Source organism: Hemibagrus wyckioides, linkage group LG17 (genome assembly GCF_019097595.1).
Source record: "Hemibagrus wyckioides isolate EC202008001 linkage group LG17, SWU_Hwy_1.0, whole genome shotgun sequence".
NCBI lineage: Eukaryota > Metazoa > Chordata > Actinopteri > Siluriformes > Bagridae > Hemibagrus > Hemibagrus wyckioides.
In genome coordinates this window covers 8,421,015-8,443,204 of record NC_080726.1, presented here as the reverse complement: position 1 = coordinate 8,443,204, position 22,190 = coordinate 8,421,015, and the positions used below count along the sequence as shown (strand labels likewise).

The window sequence follows — 22,190 nt, the reverse complement described above, 5'->3', positions numbered from 1 at the left end:
TGTTGTTGTTGTTGTTATTTACTATGAAGTATGTTCCTCTCTACTAAACATTTGAGATCAATAGCTTAAAAGAAAATCCTAAAATTGAAAGTCAGAGTGATAGAGGGCAGAGAGTGGAACATAGCAACACTGCTGCTTGTGAAAGACTGCAGTCATGGGCAGTGATGAAACAATACAAAATGCAAGACACACACACACACGCACACATAAGCGTACGCACACACAAGGAAGAGTGCATACAAGCACACACACATACATACAGAAGCATATGCACACACACAGAAGAGTGCACAAAGGCACACACACACACACAGAAGAGTGCATGCACACACACACACACACACACACACACACAGAAGTGTACGCACACACAAGGAAGAGTGCACACAAGCACACACACATACATACAGAAGCATATGCACACACACAGAAGAGTGCACAAAGGCGCACACACACACACAGAAGAGTGCATGCACACACACACACACACACACACACACACACACACAGAAGAGTACATGCACACACACACACACACAGAAGAGTACATGCACACACACACACACACACACACAGATCACACAGTGCATGCACACACACACACACACACACACACAGAGATCACACAGTGCATGCACACACACACACACACACACACACACAGAGATCACAGTGCATGCACACACACACACACACATACAGAAGAGTGCATGCACTCTTCTGTGTGTGTGTGTGTGTGTGCATGCACTCTTCTGTGTGTGTGTGTGCGCCTTTGTGCACTCTTCTGTGTGTGTGCATATGCTCTGTATGTATGTGTGTGTGCTGTGTGCACTCTTCCTTGTGTGTCCTTCTGTGTGTGTGTGTGTGTGTGTGTGTGTGTGCATGCACTCTTCTGTGTGTGTGTGTGTGCCTTTGTGCACTCTTCTGTGTGCATGCACACACACACACACACACACACACACACACACAGAAGAGTACATGCACACACACACACACACAGAAGAGTACATGCACACACACACACACACACAAGAGTACATGCACACACACACACACACACACACACACAGAAGAGTGCATGCACACACACACACAGAAGAGTGCACAAAGGTGCACACACACACACACACAGAAGAGTACATGCACACACACACACACACACACACAGAAGAGTACATGCACACACACACACACACACACAGAAGAGTACATGCACACACACACACACACACACACAGAAGAGTGCATGCACACACACACAGAAGAGTGCACAAAGGCGCGCACACACACACACAGAGTGCATGCACACACACACAGAAGAGTGCACAAAGGCGCACACACACACACACACAAGAGTGCATGCACACACACACAAGAGTGCACAAAGGCACACACACACACAAGAGTGCATGCACACACACACACAGAGTGCATGCACACACACACACACAGAGTGCATGCACACACACACACACAGAGTGCATGCACACACACACACAGAAGAGTGCACAAAGGCGCACACACACACAGAGAAGAGTGCATGCACACACACACACACACACACAGAAGAGTGCACAAAGGCACACACACACATAGAAGAGTGCATGCACACACACAGAAGAGTGCACAAAGGCGCACACACACACACAGAAGAGTGCATGCACACACACACACACACACACAGAAGAGTGCACAAAGGCACACACACACACAGAAGAGTGCATGCACACACACACACACACACAGAAGAGTGCACAAAGGCACACACACACACAGAAGAGTGCATGCACACACACACACACACACAGAAGAGTGCATGCACACACACACACACACAGAAGAGTGCATACACACACATACACACACACACACACAGAAGAGTGCATGCACACACACACACAGAAGAGTGCATGCACACACACACACACACAGAAGAGTGCATGCACACACACACACACACACAGAAGAGTGCATGCACACACACACACACAGAAGCGTGCACGCACTCACACACACACACGGAAGCGTGCACGCCCTCACGCACGCTTCTGTGTGTGTGTGTGCGCATGCACTCTTCTGTGTGTGTGTGTGTGTGTGTGTGCGTGCGTGCACGCTTCTGTGTGTGTGTGAGTGCGTGCACGCTTCTGTGTGTGTGTGCGCGCGTGTATGCTTCTGTGTGTGCACGCCCTCACACACACACAGAAGCGCCCTCACACACAGGCATGCACGAACACACCTGTATGGTTGTAAACAACATCAGAAATGCAAAGCATGTTCCACTCGTTCTTCATCTTCTCCACTAGGTTGCCTACATCACTCCAGCCGTAGCTCTTGCCCGGAGGAGAGAAGTCGGGGTTCAGCTCCAGCTGATCAGCCAGAGAGTAGCAGGAGCGCGACTCACCCAGCGTCTGCAGCGGCGTGAAGTGGATCATGTTATAACCTGCAGAGATGCACACATTTCAGATCTCCATTTCCTGTGTGCTCCGAACAACAGCAAGGAATGATTCATTGTTAAAAATTGCTAAAATATAACACACTCTTTATTAACATCTACTATGGGGGCGTGACAAACATTAACACAATGCTGTTTTGAGGAAAAAATTAGTTCTTTAGTCTTCAGTAGTTTAGTAGTGGAGCTGTGACACGAACCAAAGAACTGAAGTTTATTACATGAAACAGATATGAGCAAGAATATGAAGATTTGGGTAATTTATATAATCTTCTTCTTAAATAATTCAGAAATTCCTCCTATTTACTACATCCTCATCAGGGTCACTGCTATATTTTCGCTACAATTCTGCCTTTAAACTCTAAGGGCTGGGGCTTAAGCACACATAACAAGCAGCACTCAATAATATTCTACAAGATGGCTGCCTTCATACTCTTAACAGTGTGACGTTTACTTCATGTTTTTAGAAGACACAGTGTGTCTCAAACCACACCGGCAAGTCTGAGTAACATTACTGAGGAACTGACTGTGGCCAAAGGCAGATATTTCCTTTCCTTACTAGCTATATTAACATTCTGAAAAGATAAAGCAACAATCAACAAAGTCACAAGCCACAAACACTCTTTTACGGAGACACAAATAATCCTATTATTTCTGATGAGAATATTTTTGATGATTCATTCTGTAGTCATAGTTGTTGCTCTCTAGGACACGCTTGTCCTGTAAACACTGTCCTTTACAGCAGCAGCAGAAAGTTGCTCAATCCTGCCACTTTAAAATTTAATGAAACGTCTCGTGATTAATGGAATGATGGGATTTTCAGCTTTGAGAAAGACAAGTGCAATGCATGGATAGCATGTTCGGCTGCTTCCTGTTTGAGGTCGCTATAGTGGATTATTTGACTCGCATATTTCGTTTTGGCACAGGTTTCACGCCGGATACCCTTCTTGAAGCAACCCTCCCTTTAAATCCTAGCTTGGGACTGGCACTGAGAGTTAACTCTTTAGTGGCTGGGTTAGCTCCCTGCCTGGGAATCGAACCCGGGCCACGGCAATGAGAGCAAGTGATCCTGCCTCTGGACCATCAGGAGGCTCAGCCTCAAAAAGCAAAATATTTGATGAAAATATGGAAAGTTTCCTGATTTGCAGGAACACAGTACATCACGGTTGGTCATCTTTCACTCGAATGGAACAAATATGAAATTATTGCCAATGTTTTAAATGTTCTGGAGTCAGTGGGATGAAGGACGTCCTGGACATGTCTGATTGGTTGGATTCTATATGATTGTGTGTATCGTGTTTTTAACGCTCTGTCTTGACGCTCTGCTTCCCTAATGAAAGAAAGAAAGCAGTCATGTTTCCAACAGTGACAAAGTGCTTATGAGGATCAGCTGGATTTTCCAAATAATGTAAAGTTCACGGTATAGACTCATTCATTTGCAAACCATTTTAAATAAACAATCTATGATTACACACCGGTCTGTTTTTGTAAGGACATCGACTTGAAATTCTCACGCCCCCTAAACATAACGTTAAACAAAGTGAACTCTGATTGGTTGCTTTTACATGTCAGTCAGGCGCTCTCTTGGGCGGTCCCTGGCCAATAAAATCTGCTATGGAGTCCAGACCTTGTGCTCTCAGTCTGAAGGTCTGTCTGTGCGAGAAAAGGCCTGACTTAACCTGTGGTGATTATTGACTGATGTGAAAAGTTAGTCCATGATCATTGATTTTAAACAAACCAGGGAGATAAGCAAGAGGCTAAGTGCAGCTGAAACTGAGAAGTGTAAGAGCAGGTGAACTACGCTTAGCATGAAGAAGCTTTCACAGGAACTGTCACAACAATTTAAAAAAAGAAAAGGAAATGGATAAAAACATGATATTCAGAACATCGAGAGGACTTGCAGTAAGATGTGCAAGTGAGGGTATATAGAAAGAACGCTCTCAGGCTCACAAGAGCAATTTTCACCCAGAAGAAGTCTATTTAGAGAGTTTTATGTGCCTTGCTGTCTAAAAATTTAACAAATACAAAATCTCATTTGAAATAATGTAATGAAAATAATAAAATTTATTAGTTCTTTTTCTACTCTGTTCTTAAGCTATGTTCACACAATGATTTTATCGTCTCCAGTGGGCGTTCCTATTACCGGTTGCCATAGCAATAGCGCTTATCAGCAGATGCTGCAACTAGCATATCGCTAAACAACAAATCAGATTTTCGCTGCTAAAATGAAACATTCTGGAGAGAGATCTGACATTTGTGTATAAAATTCAGAATATTTACATGCATCATATCATATAAGATAAAGTAAAAGCAGTGTGTGCTCTTTGTAATGGATCACGTGCGTTCTACTCTCTTCAATCCCACTGGCAGTCGCTTCACCAGTTCGACCAATGCTATTTTGTCACTTTGCTGGACACGCCCACATCTCTGTGCCTCGCTCTATGGAAGTTGCATTTGCTTCATCACTGCGAGCCGAGGGATATGTAAATCTCTTACCCGACTCTTTGGCCACGCTGAGCCGGTCGAGCCACTCATCCAGAGGGCCAAGACACTTAGCCAGATACGTCTGGATGCTGATGCAGTCTAAAGGTAAGATGTGATTATCAGCACCGACACGGAGTATCGGATCCACCACCACATATCCACCTCCAACCTTCTCCTCATCCCTGAAACAACAGAACACACAACACAGTTAGACAGGAGCTGATCATTTATTAGACTTTATACATCACATTCATCACGGAATTAATATCACTGATAAATAATGATAAAATCAATACAGGTCTGTTTTCTAAGGACTGAAATTCAGTTTTGTTACTGGAAAGTCCTGATGGGACCGAACTGTGGAAAGGAGGTACTCCTGCACCCTATAAAATGATGAAGGAGCACACTTAATTACGTAACGTTCACTAAAGTGTTCTATTTAATTCTCGTGAAAGACCTCCTTGTTATTTATTTGATTTGTTGATTTATTTTAGGTTTTCATTCAATTATAGTATTTGTCTGTTTTGATTAAACTATAATGTGATTTATTTAAAACACTTTTTTTGTGCATGTGTGTGTGTATAAATAAAGCTCATCTTTAAGCATCTTTTAATTTTCCAAAACACTATGTAATGATATTATCGTGAACCTATTAACAATTTTCCAAAACAATATAATCCTTGAGATGCTAGCACTATTTTTTATAATTATTAATATTTATTATTCATTTTTATTATTATTACAATTATTTATTTACTGTAATATTACATTATTATTTAATTTACTACTTTATTATATTTATTTCTTATTATTTTATAATATTTTTGATTATTATTTTATTCTTTATTGTTATTATTTTAATTACTTTATACATCATTATTATTATTGTTATTATTTTATTACTCACCCATGGCCGAAGTAATACTGGTAAGAGCCGGCAGTGTGCATCTCGAGAGAGCAGAACTTGTCCGAGTCGTCCTCTCTGCCGGTGGGGTTCACCCAGTCCAGAGTGCGGAAACTGTGATGGTCGAATTGCTCTCCCTCAGCCGGGTAGTTCGTGTGAACATGGACCTGTTTCCCCTGAAGAGTCGGCCCCAGCTGAAACTGCAACTCAAAACCTAGAGATGAAGCACAGATACACGACACAGATCAATCATATTAATCAGCAGAGAAGCTGCAGTCACGGCACTCGCACAAAAGCAGTGAGGATGTGAGGAAAGACGTTGTTTATAACTGCTGACAATAATAATCTGATGCCTGTAGAGTCGGGTTTTATGGTGAAACATACAAATTTCCTCTCAACCTCTATGACAAAAAGTACTATGTACAAGTTTATTGACTGCTTATATCTGCTGCGATTGAAGGAATAAGTTGATTCTAAGGATCCAGGAGCTTACAAAATATGTTCAAGAAATTTCAAGTGAGTTTTTATGACTTCTGATATTATGTTAGAGACACATCTTAATGACATATCAGTTTAACTGAAACCATCAGCTTTTGGAAATTGGTTCAGCTAACAAATGTCTACATCACTTAGACCACACTGAACATTTTTGTAAGATTTTATTCCATTAGAAACAAACAGAATGTTATTAAAAATGTAATAATGATTTATTAAAAGCAAATGAAAGTAAAGGTTCGAAATCTGGAATATTTACACAATTTTCCGCACCACTTTTAGGTTCCTGACGAGAGACTAATCGATCTGATCTGTTACAGATCTTAAGGTTTTGCACCAACTTGTGGAGTCCGTGCAGCTCGGGTCACACGGCCATTAAACAAAAAAGGGGATAACCAAATGCTACAAAGCTCTGAACTTCGTGTAAACATTTCCAAGATTCTACTTTTTATTCAGTAACAGAATTTGCAAAGACAGCGGTTGTATTAATTATGAAACGGATGCAAAACAGAAGCATCTTCTCTAGCGCTCTCCGACTTTTGGACCCTGCTGTATATACATACAGCGCAGTAGCTTTAGACTTTGCTCAAGTTTGATCAGAATGTAATGCTATTCTTTATTAATTACATTTTAAAACACCAAAAACTTATGAATGTTGATCAACTTGATCACATGCAAACAGGATTTTGGCTTCATACAGCTGAAACACATCACCGCTGCTTTCCAAACCCTCATACAACGAGGACTTTCAGTTCTTAAAGTTTTGATATTTATTTACCATCTATCAAACAACTGCACCTTTTCTCAGCAGACACAACACTATAAAAAGTCTGACAGAGTTTCTTTCTTGCTGTTACACGATTAATCTCAAACACTTTCAATCTAGACCAGCGACTTTTTCTATGGATAAACAAACAGGCCACACATAATCTCTACTTCACCATCCACTGAGCGGAATAACAATAAAACTATTTATCTAACCACACGTTCCTTGTGAAGGACCAAGCCTTAAAAGGCAGTGAACTATATACTGGAGCAGTGATTCAGTGTCACTGTACAACCATCCAGAGAAGAAAAAAAATAATAATAACCCAGCCTACTGCTTACCTTGCTCCAAGCGGAACAGGGTTCTGTCCAGTTTCTCCATGTCATTGAGGACTAGCACTCGGATGTGTTTGGCCCGCGACATCTTCACGCTGCTTGACGCTGAAATGGCACCGTGAACTTCTGCAAAACTTCTGGAAGAGATAAAAGGAACGGCGTAGAGTAAAGCACATTAACACGGCGTACTATAAAATGATCAGGACACGATGCTGGTGTTTATGATGCAGGTTATGAACAGCATGGATACAAGACACATAGATGCATAGATGTATACTTTTTGTGTGTGTGTATTGTCAGTAAAGTGTGTGCATGCTTTGTTCAGTAAATGAATTGTCTAGAATAAAGAAAAACATCTAAAGGCATAGTTACAGGTGAACTGAGACAGGTTTGTGGCTTTATTTTGGGATGAGATCATGCATTAAGGCAGAAGACATGGCTCTTTTAATAAACAACGCGGATACACTGAGGGACCTTATGGAAAAGATCTGATCTAATGCAAAATATCAGATATCAGTGAGAAAACCTGTCTTGTGTGGTGTGATAGGTCTTTTTGACCCCTACACCACGGACCACTGCTTTAAACAACAGTTTTTTTTTATTTATTTATTTATTTATTTATGTATGCACTAACAAACCCGGAACCGGTGATCTGGACGTTTGTTTTTATACTGCACCATCTAGTTGATCCCTGCTGCAGAATTTGCAGAGACATGATATAATCGATGTGATAGAAAGCTCAGCTGAACTGACCCAACGCCAAAATGACCGCTACACTCTCCGTGCTCGAGGTCAACAAAATAACACCCGGTTGTTGCTCAACAGACAGCAAGCAGTGCATTTAGTAAACTTATATTTGAGTGTACACACGCGTAACGACTCGGACAGCTTAAGGCAGAGACTGACAATCGTGTTTTCGGCGTAATGTCCAGATATTTTCGCAGCATTAAGCGGTACAGAGAGAATAAACCCACCTCGGCCTGGCCGCTCTCAGATCAGGACGTTGCTCTCATTGCAGATCAAGGGGGGCGTGTCTAAAAAAAAAAAAAAAAAAAAAAAAAAGGACCAATGGTGCACGCACGGTGACGCTAGCTGTACGTCATTGCGTCACTCCAAACCTAGAGCTTTTATCTTGAATTGTACGTCTTAAATTGATTGTGCCATGATAACAAAATGGCATCATTTAATAGTTTGAAAATGTAGATCCTCGTAGACTATTTCTGCATATTATTAAAGCACCGCTATAGTCTCGTTTGGACGAATCAGATGCCGTGTCCTCATCCGGGTAATTTAATGACCTTTGGACGCCTATTCGGTAAGTAAATCAATCTCTCTCTCTCTCTCTGTTTTTCAATCACCACTCCGCCGTATTTAGACTCCGGTGTTTGAGGTTTGAGAGACAAATAACACCGTAACAATCATGTTAAGAACACACACACACACACACACACACACAAACATGCGTTACGGGGGCGAGGCGTAAACGCATGTTGCATCCGCTGAACAGCACGCAATTAACGTTTTATATTTGATTTGATATCTTCCTCATCCTCACCGGGCTGAATTCGTTGTTCTTTCTCACTTCAGTTCAGAGTAACGCTCTTCTGCACTGCAGTAAATTCAGGGGGGGTTTCCAAAGCAACACCGTGCGGACAGGTTACACAAGAATAAACACAACTCTGTACATGACATCTAAACATAACGGTGTTATATTCAGTCTGAATGTTTGGAGGGGACTAAAATATAGAGCTTTTTTTATTATTATTATTTCTTATTCACACACTTCATAAAGAGCTCTAGTTTCTGAACACACTCACGTGTGCAGGTAAACAGTGTTTGTGTGTAGCGGAAGTGTGACGTCATTTCTAGAACGTTTTTTCCAGCTGTGTCTCAGTTTTCACTCCTTTCACTTTTCTCACTTCAGTTCTGCAGTGAGGCTGGAGTAAGTCCCCCAGTCTTCTTCTTCTTCTTCTTCTTCTTATTATTATTATTATTATTCGACATGAGGCTGGATTGAGGGAAGCAGAGAGAGATGGACTTTTCTCCAGGGTAGTGTGATGTGTGATGTCAGTGTGTAAACACAGCAGGATGGGTTTGTTCTTGTTCTTGTCTCTGTTCTTCTCTCTCCCTCTGTAGATATGAAGCTCCACGCCCTACTGGTGCTCCTCTTCTGCTTGATGATAGCTGCTTGTTTGTCCTTGGTGCCAGGCTTCAGGTCTACAGTAAGCGAGCTCCGTCAGCCTGCTGCTCTGTCCTGTGAAGTCAGATGTTCAGGTCCAGTGAAATGGATCAAGATCCAGAAGCCGAGCGGAGATGTCGTCGTGGCTCGGTGTGATGAGACGTCCTGCAGCCAAGAGGCGGGGTTTAACATCTCCCATGATCAGTACCTGAAAGGGAATCTCTCTCTCACCATCACTGCAGCTGATTACAGTAAACGCGGCTGGTACACGTGTCAGTGTGAGGGCAAGGACGTGTGTGACGTGAGTCTACGCATTAAATCTGTTGGGTACCTGCAGCAGAGACGTCCTGGAGAGTCCCTGGTGCTGGATTTTCAGGTTCCTGAGCGATTGAAGGTTGTGTTAAACAGGAGAGATGGTGGTGGTGGTGGTGGTGCTGGTGGAGCTCAGAGTTCGGTCTCGGTCCCAGTGTGTAGTGTAGATGGGCGTAAACTTCACTGTGTTGATGAATACAGGAAGCGAGCGTCTCTGAAGTGTTTCCTGAATCTGAGTGCAGTGCAGGAGGATGATGCCGGTGTGTACAGCATCTGGGACACTGAGAATGACGAGCTTATATCTACACACACTCTCACACTCACAGGGAATAACACAGACACCAACAGCACACTGCCTTCTGAAGTTATAGTAGAGAGCTGGAGCCCGAGGTGGATCTTTAAGAAGGAGTTCAGAGGACTGATTGTGGGAGGTGTAATGGGGTTGGTCAGCGGGGTTCTGCTTATGTTTTCTGCTGGATGGATAAAGATGGGCTGCAGTCGTATCACGGCGAAGGTGGGAAAGTGTTGGAGAGGCGACAGCACACAGCAGACTGATCGTGAAGAAGACATCAAGCTGCAGATGTACGCTAATGATCAAGATGATCCATCTATTACTTACCGTTAGGAGCCATGCTTTAGTTACGTGGGTCTACAGACACACACACACACGCACAAACACACATACACGAATCCTAAAAGTCTGTAATGTCTGCTGTTAGATTTCACTTCTCTTTGAGAATCCATTATGTGATGGTGCAGTAATCATCCCTCACGGCCACATGGCCCAGTCACGGGAATGAAACACCTCTAGCTGGTTCTCTGTCTGCGCCGAGGACGAGGTGTTCCTGCTGAACCTCACACACACTCACCTAACAGCAGTGCTGAGATCAGACAAGCCAAACTCAATGGAAACTCTACTTAAAATCAGGAGCTGTTTTATTTGTCCAGCACATTAAAGATCTCAGGTCAGTCCGAGCCATTCAATAAATAATACAACCCCAATAAAATGAAAGAAATCAATAATCAGCATTAATAGAGAAGAGCATATGTGAGCTCAAACCTGTCCGACTGCAGGGAGAGGCAACGCTAAAGCTTTTTAATTGGGTTTGAATATATTTTGCTGTGGGAGATGAACTTTATAAAAAGTCAGGAGTCTGATCTGCTCCGGTGAATTAATCTGGTACAAATAAAAAATTAGTAAATACTAAACAAATCTGTAAAGAAGTTTACGAATGTCAACAGATTTTTTTTTATTTGATTTGATTTGATTTATTTTTCTGTTAAATTTCATGCATGTTTATGTATTTCTTTATATAATAATTTCCTTTTTTATTATTATTTCTTTCTAATTGTCCTTTCATAATGTTTTTGAAATAAACAACTGTATGTCTGTGTTTTTTTTATTAAGATTTTCTAATGTTTAATAGTGACTTGATAAATAAGTGTCTCATTTTCACACACACACAAAAATAAAATAAATAAATACTCGATCCGTACAGGAAACACGATTTGTACATGGGATACGTAGTTTATTCTAAATTATAAGAACAGTTTAGTTATAATGATTTTGGTCTCACCAGACAAATCATAAAAAATGTACCACTAATAATTAATATAATATTTTTTTAATACAGAAATAGTTCCGTTAAAAGTGGCTTTGGGTATTAACAGGCCATTAAAATATGATGATCATTAGAAACTGTCTAGAACTAATTATTTATAATATTGGCAATGATTTATACAACAGTCTGCATGTGCACCATATATAAGTCTGTAGACTTTAGGCTCCTCTTAAATTTTAAATTAGTCATAAATTTCGTATAGTTCAATACCAGTATTATAATATTGCCCAAAACTCTCACATTTCCATCTGCATCTTCATTTATCATCAACGCTTCTTTTTCTCAAAATTTTATTAAAATACAGTGTTTTTGTTTTAATCTTATTTATTTATCTATTTACTAGACTAAAATAAATAGTGCATATTAGTCAAACTGGACCCTAGAGACCCTGGACCCTTGTTAAAATGAGTCACTAAAACTCGTGAACTTGAGCAGAATAGTGTAAATTTTCTATCCAATACTGCCCCCTAGTGGCCAGATGCTTTAAACGTACATCATACCCACCTTTCTAGGTAGACGTCACACTGTAGATGTCTGACTCCAGCAACAAGAAAAAACGTACAATTTTTTGAGCCTGGGCATTCACATATTGGATAAAAGATAAAGGGAAAATAAATAAATAATTAATAACAAAAAATAAATAAAAGGGCCGGTTCTGAACCTAGATCACAGCTTGGCGTTTTTCTGGCTCTCTTGTAATGACATTTTAGCTCACAAAAACATCAGCTCCACACAGAAATCTGTTTTAGCAGGTTATATTTCTTTATTTCAAGGACAAATCAATAGGTAAGTTGAAAACATAATAGAGTGAGGGAAAATAATAAAGCAATGCAGTAATGCAACAAGCCATAACAACCAGTAATGAACACATTCATATACTATATGCTGACCCTGTAATAGTTTCCCCACAAGAATAATTAATGTATTATTTATCAAGCAAGAATGACTGCTGAGAGCATCAGTGTGCAAAAATAGTCACGAAGCAAAATAAAAGCAAAAATGCAATTATTAATAATATCTAATGAATCAACACTGAGACGAAGTTGAAAGTCACTACCAGAGCTTGCACTGAGAGTTTGTTAGACAGCCTGTGTTTTCTTCCATGTGTTAAGTTCATGTGCTTGTGCTTGTACATCTATGTTGAAATTAAATACCACTCAAGCTTTAAAATGTAAAATAATTGTGCCAATAACTAGGCTATGTGCAAATCAAAATCCTACAGATTCACATTATTATTTATTCATTAAAAAAAAATGAAAACTTCTTATTCAAGGAAGAGCTAAAATTGGAACCATAAAAATCTGTTGCTTATTAGTTTCCCTTTTCGTTCCCTTTATGTGGCCATTTCAGCATAAAGTGTCTGATAAACAATGCTATAAATTGTGTTTCATGCCATATTTACACATCTACCGAGGAGAAAATAGAGTAGGAAAATATCTTAGATATTTTGAAAACAGTACATCCATTTCACTGCACCATCATCCCATTGAAAACCAGTTGGCATAATGAGCACATCAGTTCAATTCAATATTAAGCAGCACATGTATAATCTGGGTTAAAAGAAAAAGTGCTTTTCCAAAAAATTATTACTTTATTATTACTCGGAGGTGGACTAAACAGATAAAGGACTCTGAAATGCAGCTATTGTCAAATGTGAAATAAATGTATAATTAGAGCAATCACTTAAAGCTCTATCTCATTGTTAAATCTTTAACTCATGTAAGCAGACAGATTGAATATGGGTTGTTGATTGGCAGTGTCGTGTTGTTTATACGTGCTGTTGCTGATTGGCCAACATGGCTGCTTCCCATCTCTGAATGAGGGCACTTTTCCTCCGGACTCTGGTATACGGTGCTTCAGGGAACTGAAGGAGAGAGTTTCACCCGTAAAACTGCTGCAGTTTGCCAGTTTCGTGGTGAAAATGTACAAAGTTTAATAGCACATAACAAACGATGGAGAAACAGGATGTATGAGCAATGATATGAGGCATGAAATGGTTCATTTACAGTGGAACCTCGGCATATACATTTAATTCATTCCGGCGCTCTTAAGGAGAAAATTCGTTTTTTGAAACGAATTTTCTCATGAGAAATAACGAAAATACAGATAATCCGTTCCAGCCAACCAAAACATTACCAATGTTAACCAAGCTTGGGCTAAAAATAGAACAGATCACTCCTGCCACCAATCTGTCAAGAAAAATCATGCAATAATCACCTAGCTTTTGAACGCATTCCGAAGGTAATGTTGGTATTGTGGGTTGACGCTTTCAATACAGCTTTTAAAATTCGTAAACTCGCTTCGGGTGACTTCGCTTGGCTTTCCACTGTTTCCACGGTTCATTGGTATACTGAAAATGCCGATGCAATTTTCTTGCAAAATTTCAATTCTTAAGGGGGATAAATTCGTAAGGGAGGGCATTCGTATGCTGAGGTTCCTCTGTATTTGCATGTACATGGAATACATTCGAGTGATGAGATTTAATGCAGATAGTAGTTTAGGCTACTTTTGGGCAAAACAGTTGTAATGGTTCTAATGGTTCTTTTCACAAGGGTGCTGTTTTACCCTTTTAACCAGTACACTGACGTTCCATTTCAGTGTGAGACGTACCTCTGTGTGGATAACATTGCACAGAATATTAATAGTTCAAAATACCGCCTTCAAATTTGACCAATTGGGGCATCACAGAGAGCAGAAACGGGTTTGAGATCACCATTTACATTGAAGATAGAAACATTTATGTGTAAAAAATGTTTTTGCCCAAACTTGTCTATGAAACAGAACAGAAATACTTATGAAAAACTCGACGTTACTTAAATGTATGCATGAAGACCCACCGCCATGTTAAAAACATACATTAAAATGCAATGAAAACGTTTAAAAAATGCTTCGAAATATACAAAGACAGACATGATGATGATGATGTGTACCTTCTGATCGCAGGATAAAGTGGAACGGTCCATTTTCCGTGCCTTTAAAGGGGAGGAAGGTGAGGACTTACATTTCGCTGGCAAACCTCCTAACACAAATGCGAAAACAAGTTTATTTAGTCAACATCCTGTAATTATTGACATTATGGAACTAAAAGGAGTTACTGCTCCATCGTATCTATGATGCAAACATTTTGCTAGTTTATTATGAATAGTTAAGTACTCTATTAGCTCTAGTAGCTATCTCTAGTAGCTATTTCAAAAAAATGTTTTGGTTTTAATCCAATCTTATAATTTGTATATTTTGTAAATAACATTTGTGTCGCTGTAAGCATTATTACCACATTACAGAGACACAGACAATATTGCTCTTTAGAATAATTCACAATCACCACATTAGTGTTTTGACCCATATTTCAGTCGAATACCTGGCTTATCGTAGGTGAAATTCTGCAGTGAGCTGGGAGACACCAGAATCGTATCATACTTCTCTTTGGCATACAACTCTGCCCTCTGCCTCCTGAATTCTTCATCCCTCTGCTTCACCTCTTTGATCTCCTGGTCCACCAGAGACAGCGTGCTGTGTGACCGTAGTTTGAAGAAGGGGTTGTTGTGGAATGTGCTCTCTTGCGTCTCCTGGCACGCAGTGCTCAGGCAGAATTCGGAAGCACTCCGGATAATGAGATTAGACGTTTCCAGGATGATGATGTTGCTTGAGTGAGAGGGCCACTCGTGGAACCTGTTTGTCACTGGAGAAAGCAGATTTTTCCCCCTTTGCCGCTGGTTTGTGGAATGCGAATCCGGATCGAGGATGATGACGTTGTTGGCCATCATTTCGTGATAGCTGGGTTTTGATGATGGTGAAGCAGTAATAGAGAACGTTGGCGGTGTGGTGCTCGAAGGTCTCTGTGACCTGCACCTGTCCTCACGTGTGTTATACACCTTCCTTTTCTCCTCCAGATCTGACTTCGCCATCATCAGAGTTGTTGGTCTGGGATTATTCTGCACAGGTTCACTAGAAGCTGGTCTTGACATGGCTCTCTCGCGTTTGAAACATTCCTCTCGCTCCATAGTCTCACGGATTTCCCTTTCGACTGGAGTCTCTGGTTCATCGTAATGCGACCGGTAGCTTGTATCATCCAGACCCGAATCATCCGAACACGGGCTAAACTGTGTATACTGGTAGTCGCCAAGACTTAAATTGTCAGATTCCGGATCTCTCTTGGGTCTCTCCAAGTTGCGGATGGGTGTATACATGATGCTATGTCCACCCTGCTTTACAGCACTCTGTTGTACCTGGGCCTTGCATTGTTCTTCCATTTTCTGCCACTGCTCACGAGCCTGCCTGAAATCCACATGCTCTGTGCTGACGTTCTCGCTCTGCATCTCCTGAATCACACAATAGTCTTGAGGCAACTTCTTGTCAAGCTCGGATGTCGAGGCGGACAAGCGCTGCAGGCTGTGCTTCACATTTTGGCTTGGATCCACCTCGTTCTCTGAGATCTTGGATAAACTGCTGTAGTGTATGGAGTCTTTATAGGAAATGTCTTCCAGCTCACATTCAGTGGAACTTTCGGCTGTTGCCTGCTCGAGAGTTTCAACACTTTCTGTCAGGGCTGCTGGATCTTCCTCTTCATCGGGTTCAGGTTTAGTCTCGGACTGGATGTTAATTTCATCTTCTATTCCGTGGTTTTGGTCGTTTGTCTCTTCGTTGATGTCAAGCGCATCGGATTCCAAAATGCCACCAAACTCATCTTCATCGACCACAGGAGAAAACATGGTCTTCCACTGTTCCTCAGCATCACTGTCCGATGACACAATAGCCATCTCCACATGCAGGCAGTCGCTCAGGTCATCTCTATCATTATCATGGCAGGATTCGGTAGAGGCATCAGAAACAGCCAGCTCCTTGATTTGTTGTTCTAGCACAGATTCTGGATCTGTCTGAGCTTCCAGTGGTTCTTGGGATTCTGTCTCTTTAGTTTCAGAAGAGATCGTGGTGTTGTTTTCTTTTTCCACTAGCTGGCCTTGTGCATGAGGATCTGGGTCAGGCTCTGGAGATAGCACAGCTTCTTTGAGATCTGCCTCTTCTTCCTCTGTCTCTTTTATCATCATGTCCTCTTGTAGATTTGCCCTTACGTCACTTTCCTCTGTACCCTCACATTCAATGGCTGTGTCATTGCTTTTGTGCTGAGTTGCGAGTGGGGAGTTGCCCTTTTCTGTATCCAGGCGTTCATCAAAGCATTCTTTATCATCCACACCGTGGTGGTGTTTGTTCTCTTCTTTTTCCCCAAGATCCATTTTACAGTCTTTCACATCAGCTATTTCAGAAAGCTGGCTGGTCTCCATGGAGACGGCCTCGGGGAGATTTTCTTGCTCTTTTTGTTGCTGGTTTAAAGAGTCCCTCCTACCTTCATTTAATTCATTCCCATTTGGTCTTTTCACACCAGCTGTAGCTCTCTATGAAAGTTAGGTTGGAAAGGGTTTAGGCTCATGACAACACAGAGTGGGGCAAAAACATTCATCAAGTACATCAAACTTATGTCAAAGTAACATCTGCCCCTCCTCTCAGTCTGTTAATCAAGGAATGATTAATAACCTTGATGGGTCAAGTAGGCCGATCACTTCTCTGAAGCTGTTATACTGACATGTCATCATGCCAGTTTAATTTCCCTGACACGGATCCATCGCACAACTTGAAACAGGATGTGAGCGGAAATAAACAGTGTAACCGTCTAAACTACCATGAGACAGGCGTCAAAGCAAGCATCGAATCCGTATAAGTGCGTTACGAATTTGTAACAAAGGGTGTTTCACTCTCCTTAAAGGTGAAATGAATCCTAATAAAAGATATACAATTAGCCATGGCTGGCAAAATGAAGTCCAAGAGTTCATATTAAAACGTGGGACCTCTGGATGCAAACTGTGGTTCAAACATTCTCAGGATTTCTGCATTTCTACATTTCAGTTACTTAATTTAGTTAGCATTTGGGAACAATTACCAACTCTAATCTTCTACTTTTGCATCTTAATGACAGGTAAAATCCTACACAGGAAAAATAGACAAGATCGTAGAGCTGGATAATCCTCCAGTGCTTCTGATTGCACTGCTGTATCCTTTCTTCCATCATCCTTACCATGCATCCCATCTGCAGCATTAATCCCATGTTCAACCATGGATTCAATCTAAGCCAGACTGTATATATACTGTATATTTTCCCGTATGAATTCAGTTTATGGTATGATACATGTGTTCTTGTGTTAAAATGAATCGCTGTATCTTAACGTTTTCAAAGCAAAACAAAATGTTATATAACGCTGCAGTGGCAATGCAATTACACATGTATTCAATGAACATTTAAAGCTGACTGAATAAAGCAGGCTTGCTCTGAGAACTGTGAAAGAGAGGTCTGAACTGCTTTTTCTGTAGATATAGTGACCTTGTTGACAACATGTATTGCGCAATATTAAAGATTCTCAATGTCTTTATGACTGCAGCGTGATCTCACTTCTAATAGAAATGTCTTCTCATAGCTGGGTTTTTGCTCCAGAACATTTGGCAAGCACAAATTTTTCATTCAGTGTCACTGTTCAGAAACAGCATGAAACGGTTGCTTGGAAACAGAAGGTTGGAATCGGAGGTCTTTGTGGATGCAGAGTGAACCCACCCGAGCTGTGTTTATTATAAAAGACTACATCTCTGGATTTAGTAAAACTTAGCTCAGTTTTATTAAATCTTTTTTTTAAGAGAACTGCACAATGGAATAAAAGAATCTATATGGGTGGAAAGGGCATCCTGTCCTCTTTGATTTGACAGTTATCGATGGGTGACTAGCATTCGGCCCAGAATACAGGCAGCTTGTTTTGGAAATTAAGCTTCCACTGTCTGGGCAACAAGCCAATGAAGTCTATCTACAGTCTATATACACAGTATATACCTCCTGAATAACAGCTACATTTAAAAATATCAATATGAACTACTTGAGGCAGTTTGGCACTTGTTTTATCTATCTATCTATCTATCTATCTATCTATCTATCTATCTATCTATCTATCTATCTATCTATAGAGTGTGTATTAAACCTAATGTAGTCTCACTCAAGCTAAAATCTAGAATCTATCTATCTATCTATCTATCTATCTATCTATCTATCTATCTATCTATCTATCTATCTATCTATCTATCTATCTATAGAGTGTGTATTAAACCTAATGTAGTCTCACTCAAGCTAAAGTCTAGAATCTATCTATCTATCTATCTATCTATCTATCTATCTATCTATCTATCTATCTATCTATCTATCTATCTATCTATCTATAGAGTGTGTATTAAACCTAATGTAGTCTCACTCAAGCTAAAGTCTAGAATCTATCTATCTATCTATCTATCTATCTATCTATCTATCTATCTATCTATCTATAGAGTGTGTATAAACCTAATGTAGTCTCACTCAAGCTAAAGTCTAGAATCTATCTATCTATCTATCTATCTATCTGTCTGTCTGTCTGTCTGTCTGTCTGTCTGTTATTTTATATAAGCATCCAGTTAAATAAGTACATTTTCAACAACTGTACCCATTTGTAATGTCCTTACACAGTACTGTCACAATAATATATTTTAAAAAGTGAAGTAGTTGTGACATAATTTATCTATTTATTCAACTTTACTGGAGCGTTCTGTCTTGATAAGTGTACTCAGAGTGTATCCCAGGAACACTAACCACACAAACACACACTTTCACATGTTCTTTCACAGCACAGGGAAAAATTTAGAGTTGCCAATCCACTTACCAGCATGTTTTTGGGAAGTGGGAGGAAACTGGAGGAACTCCCTGCCAATCCACCCCACCGCCCACCCCCCAACACACACACACACACACACACACACACACACACACATATGCATTGGCAGTAGCCTGAACTCAGGATCGAACTGGGGACCATGCCGCCCACAGACTTTACTGTGATGTCATATCATATTGATCAGCCTTGATGTTTTCGCCACCACTGCATGCATTTCAATCTATTGTACTACTTCTCCACTTGGATAGTTTGTAGGTTTTGAATTGTACGATTGACAACAGTTGATGCATTAACGTAAAGGCAGGGAACAAAAAACATTTGCAGTGGTCATACAACTGCTCTGAAATGAATCAGCTGGCACTGAAATGAAGTCGCCCTTGTCTGCCATTTAGATGTGCAAATCCCACTGGGTTCAATGTGCGTTCAAATGAGCCTCACTAACTTTATACTGATGCCAGATCTGCAGGACTGGGTGCAGCTCAACAGCCAAGAAGAGCCAGAGATGAGATAATACAATGGATTTCTACATATCAGATATGTTCACACATTTCAAAAAAAATAAAAAAATAAAGGATGATTGCTGTGTGCATGTGTCTCTGTTTACATACAGTACACACATGGAAGGATGCAACAGGGAAGGGGGGAAAAAAATCATCTACCTACCAGCAGCTTCAAAACGAGCAGCCATACGGAGATCATCTCCAGTCTACCGCAGCTCGTGCATGCTTGCACGAGTCGGAGCAGCACGAGAGACCGGGCGGCAGCGCGTCGCCGGCGCGAGCGAATCATAGGGTTGAGTTCCTGCCTTCTTACCTATCGATCACTCAGCAACAGTGTGCCGTGTAGTGGAGCGGATGGAATACGCATTGGCAGATTGGCAGGAAAGCCTGAGAGCTGCTGTCTGGTTAAATCCATAAAGATGCACGCAGTCTCTCTCTCTCTCTCTCTCTCTCTCTCTCTTTCTCTCTCCAGCTCTACAGGAATAAAGATAGACGCACGCGCAGGCTGCAGCGCGCGCTGCCAGCAGGGGCTCTTGCTTTGGGCGCCCACACACTTGTTATAAGCTGCTATTGAGCGCCTGTACTTTATGCAGGTTGAGAGTATATTATGTCGATGCTTTGATGGCTTCAGTCAGTTTGTGCATGGCTAATTTGGCAAAACGTGTGACTTGTTCCATTTTCACCATTCTTTGGTCATTTCTATAAATTATTCAGTAAGCACAGTGAACATAATATGAGCAATGCTTCTCTTAACACTTTGGTGCAGTGGCAGAAATCCAATATGACCAGTTATTAGGGGTCCAAATACTGTAAATATGTATATTTTAACACAAGAATATCTCTTGAGAAAGTGTTCATTTAGCTGCTGATCTTTTAGCTTAAACCATAGAAAACTGACTCTTGAACTATTTAACCCAACCCCTTTTCATTTAGGATTATATCTACTTTAGAAAAATAGTTGCTTTATCAAAACAAATTATTTATGACTGTCTCTGGTTCATGACAAGTCTACTGAGTTATGGTAGAGCTGTGAAATTACATTAATTTACAGTATGCTGAACTCCATTATGCATAACCACCAGTTAGCTCTCCTGGTCTGACAAAATTTCTCCACTCATTACCTTTAAAACTGTCCGATCTTTCCTTCTGAGAAATCTGGCTTCAGTCTACTTTTTGATTCATTCAACAACAAAAACAACAACAACAACAACAAAAAGGTTCATTCTGACATGTTGATTATGCAATTTCTCACCTCAGGCCAATCGACTCTCCTGTTGACCTTCTTCTTCTGTGATAATTAAACAAGTTATAACAATGTGAGCGACTGAAATAGCAATATACCATTTTGCATTTTCATATTTTTTTTGAGTTAACAAATCTAATAGCTAGTCTAATAGCTAACCACCTGAATGATAGGTGTATATTTACAGCACACGGCAGCCTGCACGAGTTGAATACAAATGTTTTAGACCAAGAGAAATTGTAGTTATTGCATTTTTGTTGACCTACATGCATACAAAAATGTGACCCAAGTGAATTAAAACCATGTGTGTGTCTCAGAATTATACATTATTTTCTACAAAATGCTTTCATTTGCCTGAATTTCAAACATTTTTTAAAGCGTAGAGCATCCTCCAGGATTGAGCTCTTTTGTTCAGAATGTATACCATACTAGTAAAAAAAACCCCAACTCCTTCCAAATAATGTGTGTTTATCTTCACAGGCAGAACGATTTCAGAGCTCTGGGATCTGGAACACATCTCCTGGTCCAGTTTGCCTGTTTTCAGTGCTAACTCAAGCTGTGCTGTGTTTTTTTTTTCCTTCATCATCACCATCCATCCCACACACAAGTGCATATCAGTGTAGCCTACATAAACACCAAAGGATTCTACAAGCCACACACTCACAGTAACTTAGTTTTTCTCTTCTTTCTCAGTTTCCTCCCACAGAACTGCAACATTTGCGCAGCGCCCCCTCCAAAAGCCACCCACTCTGCCAACCTCCATCTAATGCTCAAGAGTGACTCACCTCATGATGCTGAGACAGCACAGATGTGGCATGAGCTAAGGCAAATAAATATCATTCTAGACATTCAGCATGTGTTTTAGTGTGTTTGTGTGTGTTTATGTGTGTGTGTGTGTGTTTGTGTGTACCTACCGACGGCTGCTTCAGAGGTTGTCTGCTTCGGTCTGCTTCTGTGTGTTCGATGTGTGTGAATGAAACGATACACTCTGATTGAATGTGTGGGATTCAGCCAATGGCTGACGGCAGTTTCAATGACAGAAGTGACAGGCGTGCACACACACACACACACACACTTGTCTTAATATCTTTCTGAGTTCCTTTCATTAGTTCATTAACATAACGTTATGTCTGAATCGAACCCCAACCTAACCAAGAGGAAACATTTT

At 40.7% G+C, this 22,190-nt stretch overlaps 3 protein-coding genes across 6 annotated transcripts in view; 1 reads left to right on the top strand and 2 right to left on the bottom strand.

Annotated features, from left to right (window-relative positions):
• Nucleotides 1-8,464, bottom strand: part of agla (amylo-alpha-1, 6-glucosidase, 4-alpha-glucanotransferase a) — a 40,798-nt gene extending 32,334 nt beyond the window's left edge. The window contains exons 1-5 of one of the 2 annotated variants that reach the window (XM_058413295.1): nucleotides 8,408-8,464; nucleotides 7,440-7,570; nucleotides 5,841-6,051; nucleotides 4,946-5,115; nucleotides 2,237-2,440 (exon numbers count right to left, since the gene is read on the bottom strand). In XM_058413295.1, the coding sequence (XP_058269278.1) occupies nucleotides 2,237-2,440; nucleotides 4,946-5,115; nucleotides 5,841-6,051; nucleotides 7,440-7,521 (667 nt within the window). In that variant the 5' untranslated portion in view covers nucleotides 7,522-7,570; nucleotides 8,408-8,464. Of the gene's footprint in view, nucleotides 1-2,236; nucleotides 2,441-4,945; nucleotides 5,116-5,840; nucleotides 6,052-7,439; nucleotides 7,571-8,407 lie in introns of those variants that run through there. The other variant, XM_058413294.1, reaches the window with a different exon arrangement.
• A 60-nt stretch (nucleotides 8,465-8,524) lies between these two features.
• LOC131368467 (uncharacterized) lies at nucleotides 8,525-11,311 on the top strand. 2 transcript variants are annotated; one of them, XM_058414632.1, is made up of 3 exons: nucleotides 8,525-8,748; nucleotides 9,358-9,375; nucleotides 9,570-11,311. In XM_058414632.1, the coding sequence occupies exon 3, from the start codon at nucleotides 9,572-9,574 to the stop codon at nucleotides 10,547-10,549; it is 978 nt and encodes a 325-aa protein (XP_058270615.1). In that variant the 5' UTR covers nucleotides 8,525-8,748; nucleotides 9,358-9,375; nucleotides 9,570-9,571; the 3' UTR covers nucleotides 10,550-11,311. The 2 variants fall into 2 exon arrangements, with proteins under 2 accessions (XP_058270615.1, XP_058270614.1); XM_058414631.1 differs by lacking the exon at nucleotides 9,358-9,375.
• A 974-nt stretch (nucleotides 11,312-12,285) lies between these two features.
• si:ch211-153l6.6 (uncharacterized) lies at nucleotides 12,286-20,273 on the bottom strand. Of its 2 annotated transcripts, none has more exons than XM_058413026.1 (4): nucleotides 19,943-20,271; nucleotides 14,905-16,936; nucleotides 14,477-14,565; nucleotides 12,286-13,410 (listed from the first exon to the last, which is right to left on the bottom strand). In XM_058413026.1, the coding sequence occupies exons 1-4, from the start codon at nucleotides 20,066-20,068 to the stop codon at nucleotides 13,315-13,317; spliced, it is 2,343 nt and encodes a 780-aa protein (XP_058269009.1). In that variant the 5' UTR covers nucleotides 20,069-20,271; the 3' UTR covers nucleotides 12,286-13,314. The 2 variants fall into 2 exon arrangements, with proteins under 2 accessions (XP_058269009.1, XP_058269010.1); XM_058413027.1 differs by having other exon boundaries at nucleotides 13,301-13,440; nucleotides 19,943-20,273.
• Between the last annotated feature and the right edge of the window lie 1,917 nt (nucleotides 20,274-22,190).

Coding starts and splice junctions, on each gene's coding strand:
- si:ch211-153l6.6 (XM_058413026.1), bottom strand. CDS start 20,068: ATGATTCGCTCGCGCCGGCGACGCGCTGCCGCCCGGTCTCTCGTGCTG. Junction 16,937..19,942: donor TGCTCGTTTTGAAGCTGCTG/GTAGGTAGATGA, acceptor TAACTTTCATAG/AGAGCTACAGCTGGTGTGAA. Junction 13,411..14,476: donor CTTTATCCTGCGATCAGAAG/GTACACATCATC, acceptor TCTCTCCTTCAG/TTCCCTGAAGCACCGTATAC.
- LOC131368467 (XM_058414631.1), top strand. CDS start 8,700: ATGCCGTGTCCTCATCCGGGTAATTTAATGACCTTTGGACGCCTATTC. Junction 8,749..9,569: donor GACCTTTGGACGCCTATTCG/GTAAGTAAATCA, acceptor CTCCCTCTGTAG/ATATGAAGCTCCACGCCCTA.